Here is a 16,355-nt window from a genome sequence, read left to right as displayed (position 1 = left end):
GAAAAACATGCTCTTACCACTGAGTTAGAATCTCTTCCCAAGTTCCTCCATCTGAGCCCATCAGCCAACCAAGGTACTTGGCCACCCTTGGGTCTGAATGTTCGACACTTTATACTGGATGGGAACAGACTGCTGTGGACAACCCTGCCCTGACACTGCAGTTTTTCCCAGCTGTCTTAACAACATAGGGAGGATGAGCAGCAGCACACTGCATATCCAAGAGGATGGTCCAAAGGTACATGAGGCAGCCACCTTGCTGAAGCTAAGCAGGTCTGGTCAGTGTTTGGGAGGGAGACCACCTGAGAATCTCACATAAACACCTTGAGTTCCATGATGGAAGAAAGGTGGGTTATAAATGTAGTAATAAATTACTGGCTGAGTGGGTAAATGGAGTGGTTAATGCCTCCCTTAGTCAAGGCAGAGTTCCAGCCTGCCTGAAGGAGGTGGTGGTGAGATCTTTGTTAAAAAAAAGCCCTCCCTGAACCCCACCATATTGGATAATTATCGGCCAGTCTCCAATACTCCATTTCTGGGCAAGATATTGGAGTGGTAGTGGCCTCCCAGCTCCAGGGATTCCTGGATGAGACAGATTATCTAGATGCATTTCAATCTAGCTTCAGACCCAGTCGTTCAGCGGCTTTCAATACCATCTACCATGGTATCCTTCTGGGCCGCCTTTCTGGGATGGGACTTGGAGGCACTGTTTTACAGTGGCTCCATTCCTTCTTGGAGGGGCAGACCCAGAAGGTGGTGCTGGGGGACTTCTGTTTGACTCCCTGGCAATTGGCCTGTGGAGTTCCTCAGGGTTCCGATTTGTCTCCCATGCTATTTAACATATACATGAAACCATTGGGAGAGGTTGTCCAGAGGTTTGGGGTTCGGTGTCATCAGTACGCTGATGACACCCAACTCTACTTTTCCTTTCCATCTAATTCCAAGGAAGCTGTTGTGGTGCTAAACCAGTGTCTGTCGGCAGTAATGGACTGGATGAGGGCAAACAAATGGTAGCTTAATCCAGACAAGACAGAGCTGCTTCTAGTCAGTCGAAAGGTAGATCAAGGAATAGGGATTCAGCTTCTGCTGGATGGGGTTACACTCGCCCTGAAGATGCAGGTTTGCGCTTGGGTGTACTTCTGGATTCAGCCCCGAGCCTGGATGCCCAGGTTTCAGCAATGGCCAGGAGTGCACAGTTAAAGCTAGTGCGCAAGCTGCGCCCATTCCTTGAGATGTCTGACTTGGCCACAGTAACACATGCTTTAGTTACATCCCATTTGGATTACTGTAACGCGCTCTACATGGGGCTGCCTCTGAAGAGTGTTCAGAAACTTCAGCTGGTTCAAAGAGCTGCTGCTAGACTGTTGACTGGGGCTGGCTACAGGGAGCATACAACTCCCCTGCTAAAACAGCTTCACTGGCTCCCAGTCTGTTTCCGGGCACAATTCAAAGTGCTCGTCATGACCTATAAAGCCCTATATGGCTTGGGTCCAGGTTGTCTGAAAGACCATATTCTCCCCTATGAGCGTGCTCATGCCCTGAGATCTTCAGGGGAGGCCCTTCTCGCGGTCCCGCCACCATCACAGGCTCGCCTGGTGGGAACATGGGAGAGGGCCTTCTTGGTGGCTGCCCCAAAGCTCTGGAACTCCCTTCCCAGGGAGGCAAGAGTGGCACCCTCCTTGGTATGTTTCCGCAGGCAGGTAAAAACTTTTTTGTTCTGGCAGGCCTTTGGGGATAGTTAGTCTGGAACTGTGAGAATATGATGGATTGATACTATGGTTTATATTGTTTGTTGTCTTTTAAAATTTTAATATTTTATACAATTTTAATATTATTGATGATTTAATTATATTTTTAACTTTTGTATATTTCTATTTATATGTTTTAACTGTATACGTTTTTGATGTTGTAAAGCTGCCTTGAGTCCCAGTATTGGGAAAAAGGCGGGATATAAATAAATATAACAACAACAGCAACATAAAATCATTTAGGTTAGATACATATTTCGGATGGCCTAAATAAAACATTTTGAGTTCGATGCAAATTCATTCATCCTTAGAGTAGACCCACTGAAATCACCGTAAGTCCTGTGGATTCATTTTTTAAAGGCTGGTCAAAACGTTGACTAGTTCAATGTGTAATGATCAACATACCACAACTGTGGTATGTTGATCCAGAGCGTGCACTTGCGGAGTGTCAGACACCTGGTAGGCTGCGAGCTTTTGTCTGATTAGTAGCTTTCTGCCACCACATCCCCTTTTCTTCTAAGTCTTGCCAGGGAGGAAAGTCCAGAGCTCCAAGATAATTATCCACCTTAGAGAGGTAGCTATGACACCCCTCACCCCTCCCATCAACATGGATCGCTTTCCTCTTATTTCCTCCTAGGCAGAAGAAGGTGAATCTGAGTACCTAGGCAGGTTGGAAGAGAGGCCTCTCTTGGGATTGTCAGTAACTCATGCTCAAACTTCTAGTCCAAACTCAGGGAAGATGCTTATTAAAGACAATAAGAGACAAAATGGGAAAGCAGAATAGGTATTTGAAAATAAACAAATTGTAAAAAGTTTGTTAACCTATGCTAAACACTTGGAAGTAAAATATTCACAATGCAGGAGTCACCTGAGGAGTTTCAGCATATTTGGATGGTCAGAGAAGGTGACTAGATTGTCAAAAGAATAAAGAACTATACTTCATTTTTATTATGTTTCACTAGGGTGGGTGACCATCCAACATATTTCACCAATCAGATGAGTGGGATGTAAGCAGGAAGACTCTCTTCTCATCTTTTTGGGTCTAGAAAAGCCTACCTATCATCTTTGGGGCTAGAAGATAGGGCTAGAAAAGTATTAATTAAAAAGGATATGGCTTTGGCTATGTCTGGCAGGCTTATTACATCTAAAGGTTTTGTGTTTTGTGGTACTGGAAGGTTTGGGAAAGACACGTGATATTCCAAATGGGCTATGGATGATAGCTTATCCTGTTCAAGGATGCTTGCAATTTTAAAGAAACAGACACTGAAGGGCCTACTCAGGGTTGCTTCTGTGTAGGAGTGGTGTTCATAGGGTAGAATAGTAGGGTTGGAAGGGGCCTACAAGGCCATCGAGTCCGGGTTAGAACTATATGGGGAGCAGAGCAGGATCTTCTTGGCAGCTGGCCTGAAATGATGAAATATGTAACTTTGCAAGACCAGTCAATTCTCTATCCTGCTTTTAATAAAATGTCCAAGTCATTTTTAGTTAGACCAGGCCTGTAAGTTGTGACCCACCAAGCTAAACACAGCCATGTACAGTAGCCCACCATGGCCATAATAGGAGTCCTGTTTTGTAGCCTACTAGTGCTTGACACTCAGCACCTTACTGTGGCCCTGGTGGGCTTCCATGTGTGGATGCTGAGTTGTGTTCAGCTTGATGAGTTGCAAGTTATATAGATCTGGTCTGACAGCCTTTCCAAGATTTTTAAGAGCTCTTAAACTTGTAGGCAGTCATCTGTCAACATATTTTAAAAGATGGTCGGTTGATTGGCTGGCTCTTATAACATTTTGTCTATAAAGTGGCTTTATAAGCACTTTGTATTTTAATTGGCAAAGCTGAAAAGGTTAGGAAATGGAAACAAGTGACTGGAGAGAGAGCACTTTGTTTGTGTTGGAATATTAGTTGCTTTAAACTGGTTTATGTTGCTAGTGAGTAGCAACTCAATGTTTGCCTAAGGATGTTTTTTGTGTTGCATTTTAGGACTGTTCCTTGTGACCAAGTTATTCCCTCTCTTTTATGTGTGGTCAGATCGCATAATTGGCATTGAACTGAAAAGGTTGGAGAGGAAGGTCTACAAAGAAATGAAGCTTGAGAATTCTCAAAGAAATGGGTCTGTTGTTGTTAGACGCGTGGCCATAATGAAGGCCACAAGTGTTGCCTTGCCCATGATCCAAAATGTACTCAAGGCTCCTGTCCATGCTAGTTGCTCATACTGTCATTGTTGTACTACGTTTTCACATGTGGGTGGATTTTATGACTGCACAGCTTTGTCTTAAAGATGTAATAGAAGAATATAAGAAAAGTCCTACTCGATCAGACCAAAGGGCCATCTAGTCCAACATAGAATCACAGAATACTATCATAGAATAGTAAGGTTGGAAGGGGCCTACAAGACCATCGAGTCCAACCCTTAGACATTCTATCTCTAGTGTCAGCCCACTGGATGCCTCTTATAAGTTCACAAATAGGAGGCTACAGCTCTCTCCTGTTTGTCCTTGGCACCAGATATATTGCCTCTTACATGGAAGTTTTATTTAACTTATCCTGGCTAGTGGCCACTGACAGACCTATCCTCCATTAATTTGTCCAAACTCTTTAAAGTGTCTCTATCATCACATCTTGTTGCAATGAAATCCATACATTAATTTTGTGTCAAGAAGTACTTTCCCTTGTCTTTCCTGAATCTATTGCCAATCAGTTTCACTGGGTGAGAAGTGGCCTTCAGCAAAGTCAGCTATACATCTCATACTGGGGCTTCCTTGGAGGATATACATTTTAAATGCTAAGTGACCACAGTCTGGAGCAAACACAGGTAATGACATTACTTGCATTTATTGGTTTTTTTGGTTTTCCATTGGGCAAACATTACCAAGGAGCGTGAACATAAATAGCATGAACACATTAGCATGGCATCTGGAAATTGCCAATTATCGACCCCCACTCCCCAAAACCCCACCACATGTTTTCTATTTTTACTATCGCAAAGATGTCTTTTTGCCCTTCATTCCTTGGCATAATTGCCATGGAAACAGAACAGCAAATTAACATAGAAAAGCATGGTTTATGTTCACAATAAAATAAAATATGCTCTAGAGTGAAAATAAGCTAGCAACAATAGCTTGGTTCATCTGCTTCTGTTTGATGTTTGATAATATAACAGTGGTTTGCTGGGAAAATGTTGGTGCCTTTCACAATTCACAAAGTCAAAATCGGCATCAAACAATGGACTCAATTCCTAAGATTTCTGGCATGGAATGCACATTTGTTTTCATGCTGGGACACCACAGTTTGTGCATAAGCTATACTTGGCCCACACACCTGCATTATACCAATACAAATTCATGTTTGCTCAGTAGCCTATGACGTGGTTTTAACAATCAAGTCCAGAACGTGTGCTTCATGAACAATGCCAGTTATGGGTCCATATTCACATGACAGCATGCTGTCAAAGTCAACCACTGAAACTTCAGACAGCTCAACCCACACAGTCTATGGAACAGTGAAGGGGCTATTAGTCTCACTTAGGAGATCCAACACAAAACCATTCTGAGAACCAGCCAAAATATTTTGCCAGAGAGGCCTCCCTGGGCCAGAGAGGGAAATAGTGGTCCAAGTAAGAGATCCTAACATAGCGTTTCTGCCTACCAATCAGCCTAGCTCCAGCACGTCCTTTCTAGTTTTGCAATGGAGAAGGAATTAGTAGGAGATGCTGAAGTGTGGCTGTTTTTGACAGCTAGTCAACGTATTTTGTTGCACGAATTTTGAGGACCCGGCTCTGGTGGCTCACATGTGGGAAGTTCAAGCAAAGTTAAAGGAATTCTAGTAAGATTTTCTGGGTTTCAATCCGCATTTGGAAGACAACTTGATTCTGCATAATGGTAACTTAAAAGTGTAATAGGAGTTGACAAATCAAGCAGTGGGTAGAGAGGGCTCTGTGTGAGGAAGGCATGAGGACTAGGAATTCATGCAACTTTGGAGGGGAAGACATCACTGAGGTCTGACAACAACTTCAGAGGATCTGCGGGAGTAAGATTCAACTGGATTTTCAGGGGCAACTGCAAAGTCAGTTATCTGCCCAAGAAAATCAACACCCTGTAGAAGCTGTTATGTGTTAACAAATCCCGAACTGAGCCTCTCTTACTTTGATGTGTCTCAGACTTGGGGTCTGTCCAGATAAACACTTTTGCCACTTTTCATTTTAGTTTTGTCCCTCATGGCCCTGGTGCTAATTCCCATGTTTTCATCACCCAGAACAGCATGGCTGGGTTTTCTTCACTTCTTTCCTGAAATGGTTCTAAATTTGTGCGATTCCAACCATCAGTACAGCTGATGGAACGTGTAAAGGAAAGTGGGGAAGACTTCTGCACACCTAAGGGCCAAACTATACAGTACATGTAAATGTTCATCAGAAATCCTGATAGCTAATTGGCAAACAAAAGCAGCTTGGGGAAGGGGTATTTTGGTGCAGAGAAGTAGCAAGGGTGAAACAACCTCCTCTTTCTTCCACCATAGGTCTTCACTGTCAAGCTGCTCCACTCCCTTAATGGGGTACCAGTCGCATGTTTTACCTTGCAAACACTCAGAAAAGGTTAAGCATCCTCTTCCCTCACTACTTACAGTACAAAAACACTGTCACCCAAATCTGTTTAGTTTACAGAGACTGGCAGGTGGGACATCATCACATGTATTTGCATGAAACATGACAAGACATAAGCGATCTGATATCCTGGTCTTCTCCTTTCCCTTAAAAGCATATGGGGAGAGAGAGAATTGGATGGGAGAAGCAGTACTGTAGGACCGTGTGTTTAGCCCTTTCTCCATGATATTTTCTCAATCTACAAATTCTTCCCATGCCCTGAAGCTGCTGATTGCTCCACTGGGGAAAACATATACTGTCTATTATGGAGCTGTGAGCAAATGGCCTCTCAAATGTGGACAAAAAAATTGTGATGGTGGTGGAGGACCATTTCACCACATTTCTTCCAGGGGAAGAAGAAATTCTTCATCCATTTCTCCACTAGCAATGGCAGCAGCACAGTTTCTTTCTTTTCCCTAAGTGTGTATGTATGTGCTACTGCCACATGCAGCAGCAACTGTGTTGGCAGGCTGGCCACCATTTTGTATCCTCCACATTGCCTCAGAGATCTATGTCATTCCAAAGCACTGTGGGGGTAAAGGGTGGCTGCCAGAAAAATAGTGCAGAATCTTCTGAGGAAATCCTGCAAAGTGGCCTTCTTCTTCTGGGGGTGGGTGAGTGGGGAAAAGAAAAATCTCAGAAATTTTCTCAAAAAAATGTCTTCTGAGAAATGTCACCTTTGCTCTAGTCTATTGTCCCCAGAGGATGTGTGTGTGTGTGTGTATGATTTAAATTGGGGGAAATGGGTAAGCACCCCCCCCCCCCCAGTGCTGCTATGGCTGTCCAACTGAAGGCCTCCATAGCTGTTTTAAGTGAAAATCAAAGTGATCGGATCACGGATCTCCTGCACAACAAGTAGCTTGGCCCTTAAAGCATCCAACCATATGTAGCAATAAACAGGAGGTGGAGAAGTTCATATTAGCTTTTAATTTAATAATCTTCTATCTTTGAATTAAGTTCTAGCCAACGTGGAGGGTAAATTTGTGAGTTCCAAAATAACAATGATAAAATCTTTGGAATACATCCAAAAAACTGCTTCCCAGAACTGTATAAATGTGTCAGTGCATGAGCTCTTCAGGCTGCCATTTAAAACATTTCATTTAACCTGAACTGGATCTGGCTCTCTGCCATTTTCAGAAAGTGGTTGAAAATTATTCTTAAACATTCTGGGTCAGCGTTTAGGATATATCTGAGGCGATTTATTATGTGATTGGCTAAAAACAAGCGGGAGCCAGAGATATATTTACAAATTATTTCTTTCTATTTAGTGAAGGATATGTTTATATTTTGTACTATTATTTTCCCTCACATTTGAGTTTAATGTGATAGTAATTCATTCCGTATGATCTGAAACGCTGCAATTTTTCATACTGAGTCAATGAAGAACAACAACAAAAAATCACAAAAAGCACTTTTAATGAAACTTCCCAAAATTGCAGCTAGCGGAAGAGAAAGAGATGTGATTCAAGGGGTAGTTCAAGCTGCTTATTAGAATAACCTGCTGAGCAGTTTACACCACACACTGGTTTCTCTGGTCCCCGTGTACTTTTTAAAAAGATGGTATTATCATATTCAGTATGGTTTGTTAAATTAATAGCAAGAGGTGAACAAAAATGGCAAATTACAAAGGGTTTAAAATGTGATACTATGGCACAAAAGGCCCCGGTAATCACTGGTTGCATTCACAGGAAAATCTTTCAAAGATTTGGAAAGACATAAGACAACTTGACGCATTATTAAAGACCCCTTCTCAAACGCTATCCACAGGTCTGGTCTCAAGTTTTATTTATGATAAACCCTAGAAAATGGCTATATGAGCAGATCCAGATACCGTTAGGGAGGTTGTGGAACTTACACACACACACACACACACACACACACACACACTATAGGACATTCTATTTTATGGCAGAAAGTTTGAACTGGGTAATCTATTGTTTCTCTTAACTTTACAATTAGTTAAAACTGTATAAGTAATAGCACAATCCTATGATGGTGAGGGAGGGATAATTCATGATAGAAGAACCACCACTTCCTGGGTGCTGCTGGGCTCCAAGGCTGGTGAAGCTTTCCCCCCATTCAGAGGGTGTGTTTGTGGAATGAGGGGTCAGTGGATCGAAAGCACCTCTGATCTGCCCCTGATGCCCCACTGGAATGCCCCTTTTTTGCCCTTACTACTGGTGCAGTGCTGTCAGCAGGACCACAGTATCCTATCTCCTCCGGGGCACCCTTCCTGTGACCATAGGATTCCATCATAATACCATTTTATAGTGCATATAAAGATACAGGAAAGATTCTTTTGAAGGTAGTGCCTTTAAAAAAAGCTCTTCAGTGAGAATCCTTAAGTCCTGGAGAAGCTTGAGCTTCAATAATGTTAACAAATCCATAGCAAAAATGGGTAGTCTGACTGGTGATATTCTCCTTCATCCCAACTCTTGAAAAAGGAGAATTGAAGGAAAAGGAAAGCAGCTGGATAGATAGCATAGCAGGGTAGCTATGTTTCTGAGTAAGAAACAGAAAGTGACCAAAAAACACAGAATTCAATCAGCTTTGTTCATCAATATAGCGAGTGGCGGGCACAAAACCTCCCGAGCCAATCAGAACACAGAAACAACTGGTCTGGGTAAAAAGCTTGGGAGGAATAATTATCCAGATCTTATTAGTAAGGCCAGGCTTGCATCTATGTTTCTAATGTCTGCGGTATTACTAGTTTCCCCCAAACAGGTAGATACCCCTGCTTCTTCCATGTACAGATAGAAAATTACTGTTCTGGGAGAAGAAGACAAAACCAGTTTTCTATTAAACATTTTCAGCATCAGGAAAGCTTGCGTGTATGTATAGCCCTAAATTCAGATACTGCTTAGAATTATGCTACAAAAAATGTCATCCCACACAAGACTGCTGAGGCTCCAGGGGCTACGCTTGCTTTACCATCTGTACAGAGGGTTCGCCTGTTGCAGAGGTAAGGCAAATTTATTATTATTTAGAAGAAATCCTAGCACAATGCCTAAAAGCAAGAAATAGCAGATGTTTAAGAACACAAAAAGGTAACTTAATGAAAGCAAAACTTTATGTCCCAATATGTTTTATCTCCAGACAGCAGAGGGGTTTCATGGCTTGGTTTATATATGTCATTTTCTCAGAGCTTCCTCATCTACAAGTCTATGGACGTCTCTACATTAAAGGAAAATCTGGGAGCCCCCCAGAGCATTTTCTTCCATCTCTGTGGCATGATGAGAACTGGCTCATTAGACGAAGAACGCAACCAAACGTCCTTTCTCAGCAGCCCATGTATCTTGCAATGGAAAACTGCACCATCTAGTGGCGGAAAAATGGTGGTGCACCCCGTTGTATTTAAATACCTCATTTAAGGGTGCAATCCTATGGGGATAGTTGGCTGCCTCCGAAGTTGGAGGCGACTGACAATCCAATGCAGGGCGGGCGGAGCGCAGAGGGGATCTTCTCTGCTGCGCTCCAGCCGCCCTGCATTTGCGGCTAGTCAGCTGGTTTTGGCTGTTTAGCCAGAGTGGCTCGGAGTGGGGGGTGAGGCTGGATGGCACATGGGAAGCGTCGTACTGGTGCTTCTGCCTTCCCCGCCCCCAAGAATGCTCCCTTTTCCTCTGCTCCACTCTGCTCTTACAAGCGCAGAGCTGGGGACAAACTGTGCTGCCTATGAGGCAGCGGGGGAGGGGGTGGGGAGGTGATTTTCTGGGAACCGACCTCAGAGTGCTGGCTCTGAGGTCAGTTCCCAAAAACTGAAAAATCCTATGGCCGTCTAGCCATTGTCTAGAGGCCACAGGATTGTGCCCTAAACTGCTTAAAAAAACACTACACTTTTTGCCAAGGATAGCACAGGAAGGGCCCTGGATGACGACAGCATCATGTAATGGACCTGCAAACTTCCATGGGTGGCCAGTCACAAGTGCACTATAAATTCCTCATGTAAAGACAGCCTGTATCTAGAACGCAGAGGTGTGCTTCCAGCCTCCACCGTTAACCAGTTCCTATACAGATTATCTACTATATTATCTACTATGTATCCAACCCTGATGGAGTTGTGAAAACGATAACAGTGTGCAAGGCAGTATTAATGCAACTGTTGTGAAAGTCACACTCTCTCTTTTACATGTATTTGCAATTTTGCACACTTTCTGCTCTGGAAGAAGCACATTACTGAAAAGCCGTTTAATAGGGGCAAGGCAGAGGTCCTGAGCTGAGCAATCCCATCAAAGATGCATTTTCTTTCAGGCCATGAAACCTATTACGAACACATTATAATTGCTCCGTGACTATTATGGAATAGCCTGCTTCCTTGGTTAACACATGAAGAATAGCTGTGTGCTCAGCTTCACTGGTTTGCCCCCTGCTATAATTGATATAATTCCAACCACATCATCAGAGAGAGCCTCCAATAAACTACAGTGACCTAAAGTGTCATTATAGAAGAGCAAATGGGGGCAAGCTCACTTTCAATATGCTGTCATCTGCAGAGCTACAGGGAAGGGCTGAAAACAGTAACATCAGACTTTTTGCAGAGTCATTATAACATCTCCTTGTAAGAGGCATTCAACATATTGTAGAAGATTCCACCCCATAGTTAAAGGTCCTACCTCTGATGAAGGAATTGTTTCTTATCTCTCTGAATATCATTCCCTCTAACAGTGAAATCAGGTGGATGAGCGCCTATCTGTTTGGAAGTGAAAGAGGGCCACTAAAAATAGGGTAATGGTGTTTACATACTCGCGGGACTCAATAGGTACACAGAAGCATGTAAGCTTGAATATTAAAAGAAAAATAATTATAAATGAAACAACCCCAAGAGGCCTGACAAGCACCAATGAGCTTCCAGGTCTTACAGACTGGGACTATACACCAGAGGGGGGAAATAGCCTATAGTAGGGGCACACAAACTTTTCTGCACTGACAGCCACATCCGGTGTCTGCTGGGGGGCTCCACATATGTGCGCGTGTGCGTATGCACACAAGCCACCACTAGCAGGGTGTGTAGTTTCTCTACCACCACTAGCAGGGTGGGGAATCTTTTTCTACTCATGGGTAAGCCAGGCTGAATCACCCAGCAGCACCTTCAAACAGCTTCCCAAATACCAAGCCTCTGCATGTCTACTCAGATGTAAACACGACGAGCATCTATTCAGAAGTTAGCAGGACAAGCTTTTGCATGTCTGCTCAGAAGTAAGCAGGAATGAATTAAAAGAACTTTCAAATAGCATCCCAAATACCAAGCCTCTGCATGCCTGCTCAGAAATAAGCATGAGTAGCATGCTTACTCACAAGTAAGCATGGCAAGCCCGCACGGAGGTAAGCAGGACCGAATCGCTCCACAGCTTCCTCCTCAGGCCCTGTCCTCTATCCCCAGCAGGGAAAGAACTCTGATCCCTGATCAGCAGGTGATCAGAAGTACAAACTTTTCTCTCTGCAAGGGAAAGAAGTAGGATAGGGCCCGGGGAAGAAGATGGCAGGCATATCAGGACTGTGGAAAAAAGTGGGTGGGCTGCCACTGGCTTTGTGGATGGCTCTGGGAGTGTCAAGAGGGAGCTGAGCAGCAACTCCCTCGTGCTCCAAGAAGCCCTCAGGCTAAAAGAAGGCACCACACTGTACTTAAATAAGGGATGCTACCTTCTCATTCTCAAAATGCCTGCCTGTGTCAAGGCAAGATTTTTGTCACTTACGAAGTGACTGCTGATTGAAGTCCAACCCAGTAACAAATAGTTGGAGGAACAGTGCCCTCATCTTCCTGCCCTCTAAAAGAAGTAATCCTGCTCAACTTAAGAGCCAGGATTATGGGGCCTGACAGGTGACAGAAGAGCTATCAAAACAGGCCAAATACAGAGTGAAAACACCATAGAATAGTTGCAGACTTCCGCAGTAACGAGGGAAAGAGGAGCAATGTCATCCTATTGGCCAATAGGGGTATTTTCAGTCTCTCCCCAGAACTGCAGTTTTCAGCTAACTTTAAAGTGCTTTTTAATAAAAACGATAATAGCTAGAGTAATCATTCTTTTCTTTCTTTCTTTCTTTCTTTCTTTCTTTCTTTCTTTCTTTCTTTCTCTATAGCTACTGACTGAGTGATTGTTAATAACACACTGAACTTTGCAATTTAGGGGAAATCCCCATTATTCCTTTTTATGTGCCCTTGGGTGGATCTCACTGATCTCAATGGAACTTATGCAGAAAACTGCTATACCCTCCTCCAGCCTTTCTTCCCAATGGGAAATGCTTGCAATGACACCAGAGGGGAGAAAGGAATCAAGCCGCAATACCTGCATGATCTATTCCCTCCATCAGACCTCTGATTTTGGGGTGGGAGAGTGTGTGTGTGTATAGTGTTTGTGGGTAAAGGGAGCCTTTCCCTGAAGGGTGTAAATTGTGAATGTGTGCGTGCGTGTGTAACAGAGCTGCAATTGGGGAGTGTGTGCATGTGCGCACACAATGGAGCTGCAGTTGGTGTGTGTGTCTGTAAATGGGAGACCTGATTGGGGAGAAGAGTGTAAGGGAGCCATGATTGGGTGGGGGAAGATAGGAAGAGAGCTGTGAAGTTGGGGAGAAGGAAGAGAGAGAGTAAAAGAAGAGCGCTCTTGTGATGACCAGTGGTGTAGTAGAGGCAGGGCTCACAGGGACGCAGCCCCGGCACTTTTTCATTAGCAGGGACTCTGATGTCATCTGCCAGCCCCCTCAGAATTCCCTGTTCCCTCTGACCTTAGCTGAGATCCTCACTGTAGCTGTGGGGGGAAGGAATTTTCCAAGCAACAATATATTGTTCCATGTTAGAATGCAAAGTCTTTGGGAGGACTTGGTCTGGAATGGGCAATGAAGACCTATTCACTTTACCAAAGATGTGCTTCTGGTGGAGATGAAAATTCCCAGAACTGGTTTGTTGATATGGATTGACACAGCTGCCTGAAATTTTTGGACTGCCCTTGGATACTGTCACAATGAGGTCCTGCATTTCCAAATTTACCACTACACCACTGGTGATGACGGACAGAGCTGAGTGAGGGAGCTGCAATGGTGGGTGGTCAGGGGAGAAGAGGCATGAAAAGAGAGGTGAGACTGGAGTCCAAGGGCACCTGTGCCTGAGGGCCCACAAAGACCTACAGCTGGACCCTGGACACAGACAAAAGGAGGTATTCACACATTGCACATTAATGTATGGACTTCACCAGCACAAGATGTGGTGGTGGCCACTGCATTAGAAGGTTTTCAGAAAAGGATCGAAAAGATTCCTGGAGAATAGGCCCATGTGTGGATATTAGCTATGGTAGCTAAAAATCCCATCAGGCTGCAGCAGAGGGAGAAAATGGAAGCAGGGCTATTCCATCAGCAACGCTGAGAGACAAGCTGCCTCTGGCTCTCCGTCAGCAGTCACCTAGCAGTGGCAACTGTTTCCATCCCAGCAGGTCTTTGTAAGTACTGGAAGTTTAAGAACTGGTGCTGAGTTTTCTTTTTTCCCTCCTCCCTCTGCAACCCTTCTTCCTTTTGTGTCGCATCTTTTAGGTTGTGAGCCTGAGGGAGGGGCCATCTTGTCTTTTATTGATCTGTAAGCCATCTGGGAGCCTTTTCAGCTGAAGAGCAGGGTGAAGATGCTTTAAATAAATAAGAAATAAATAAGACACCTCCACATATTTAGTGGTAGTATGCCTGTGAGTATCAGATGCTGGGATCAAACAAGAGGAGAGGGCTGTTATTTTCATTCCCTGTTTGTGAGCTTCCCAGAGGACCAGGCTGACTGATTGGTTGTATCCAGCAAGGCAGTTCTTATGTTAAATCTTAGAATTCATTTCTCCTGCTCCCCATGAAGGCATGAGGGGGGAAAAACAGCTAAGAAGAGATAAAATAAGAGTTATTTGTGCACAGACATGTACCTACCTCTCTTCCTTCTCTTGCATTGTTACTGAAGTCTGGTTGGCACGATTTGTTCCACAGTATGTAAAGGGCTTCACCGGCAAAGGTATTTCTGTGTTTGTTGGCAATTTAACAAGTTCATTCTGTAACCTTTCATCCTTATGCTTTAGCACACCAGTGGTTTCCAAATAGGTCCTGTGTTCCTTATTAGACAAATCTATCATCTGTTGAAGGAAATTTGAAAAAAAAAAACAGTTTATTTACAACTTCATCATAATTGAATTCATACAAATCAACAAAGAAACAAGCACAAGGCAACATTTTTGCTACTTATTTACCATCTGTAATCATATAGCATTTATAGTAAATGATAATGCCAGTAGAATTGCCTCCAGAAACAGCAAACAAGACAAATGGGTAGAAACGATAATAGCCTATACAACATAAAAATATTGTATTACAATTGTTCAATGAATGCTGCATTCAATGTAGTAACCATGTTTTTTTAAATCACTCAACATATTTGAATTACTTGCCTTTGAAGTCTTAAAGAGGCACAAAAGCGATCCTTAGCTGCCAGAATTGTAAATATTTTCATTATAATGCTCCCTCAAGTCATGTTTTCACAAAAGGAAAACATAGAAAAATGCTGAAGTCATTACTACATTATTCTTTGAAAACCTATATATGCATAAAATTACAATATACTAGAAGAGAAAAATGTCTTAAAAAAATCCTGGTAAATGAAACGCTTTAAGAGGCTGCTTGTCCAGCCAAAGTTAGATTCCACTGATCTAAATGGAGCAGACACATGGGTTAGATCCAGACTTAATCATACTTAGAGGGCCAGTTTGCACCATAAGCCACCCTGAAAATAAGCCACGATGGGTGGGTTGTTCACTCGCTAATCCACATTGCTCAGTAGCCTACTCTGCTAAAGAGCGCAAATGCGCTAAATAGCGGACTAGTTTATTTTGTAGATTTTTTTCCCCACCTTTGGGAAGATTTCTGCATATTTAGAATTTTTTGCACCTTCAGAGAGATTTGCGCAAATATAACTTTGTTTTTTTAAAAAAACTTTCAGAGAGCTTTGCGCAAATTTGCTAAAGTGCAGTAGTTGCTGTGAATTTGTGCAAATCTCCCCAAAGGTGGGGAAAAATAATGTTAGATTTGCGCAAATCTCCCCAAAGGTGGGGAAAAATAACGTTAAATTTGCATAAATCTCCCAGAAGGTTACTAAAAGAAGTAGTTATAGCTGTCAAGGGAGGTGACAAAGTAGAGGAGTAAACTGACTAGTGTCATTTCAAGATGTCACGTTTCCCTTTGCCCCTGCGGTAAAACTTCAAAAGCCAAATCAAAACACAGACAAGAGACTTCAGTTCCAAGGCTTTTTATCCACTAAATTCGATGGGTCATTCAGATGCTATCAGTGACCCACAGTCGACAAAGGAAATCCCTTCAGGGAGTTCATAGGAAAACTATGAAAGTTGCCCACCATTTGAGGAATAGGTGAGCATGCTGTCCTAACTTAAGGCGTGGGGGTGGGGATCTGCCTCTATCTCATGAGGACTCTAAGCACAGCAGTTTCCACTGGGCCAATCGGGCAGATCTCCTAAGCTCTGCCCCTGCTATTTCTCTGTTGTCTCTGCATCTGTGTCTAGCGTCTAGCGTCTAAGAATTCAGGCTCTACCAGCCCTCCTTCTCCCTGTTCACTATCTCTCACAGGGATGGGTGAAGAGGGGCCCTATCCATCCAGCTGTGCCTTTGAAGCTTGAGGATTAGGCCTATCCATCTCTGTCCAGGCCTGGGAAATTTCCTTTCCCACGTTTTGCAGTTCCTCTTCAGACTCTGAGCTACTCTGCCAATCATAGCACTCAGGGGCAACCCTGACATAAGATGCAATACAGAAGGGATATCATTAGCACGATCATGAGGGGCAACCAGTTTTTTTTTTTGCTGCTCTTGCCAGGTGGCTCTGTAGCCCTTTCTGACAAGCCATGCACAAGCCACTGTGCCAGGTTTGCATGTCACGACAAGCCACTTTGAAAAAAAGCCACCCTGAACAACAACAAGCCATGGGTTCCCAGGGTGGCTTGTGCATGGTTAACAAACCA

At 43.5% G+C, this 16,355-nt stretch overlaps 1 protein-coding gene across 2 annotated transcripts in view; it reads right to left on the bottom strand.

The window, feature by feature from the left end:
• DEUP1 (deuterosome assembly protein 1) overlaps positions 1-16,355 on the bottom strand; it is a 76,818-nt gene that overhangs the window by 5,475 nt on the left and 54,988 nt on the right. For both annotated transcript variants that reach the window (XM_084841612.1, XM_084841613.1), the window contains exon 11: positions 14,266-14,465. In XM_084841612.1, the coding sequence (XP_084697738.1) occupies positions 14,266-14,465 (200 nt within the window). The remainder of the gene's footprint in view (positions 1-14,265; positions 14,466-16,355) is intronic.

This window comes from Heloderma suspectum, chromosome 3 (assembly GCF_057233095.1).
Source record: "Heloderma suspectum isolate Gila_16-S chromosome 3, 16-S_ref, whole genome shotgun sequence".
Taxonomy (NCBI): domain Eukaryota; kingdom Metazoa; phylum Chordata; class Lepidosauria; order Squamata; family Helodermatidae; genus Heloderma; species Heloderma suspectum.
This window is presented reverse-complemented; position numbering and strand designations above follow the sequence as displayed.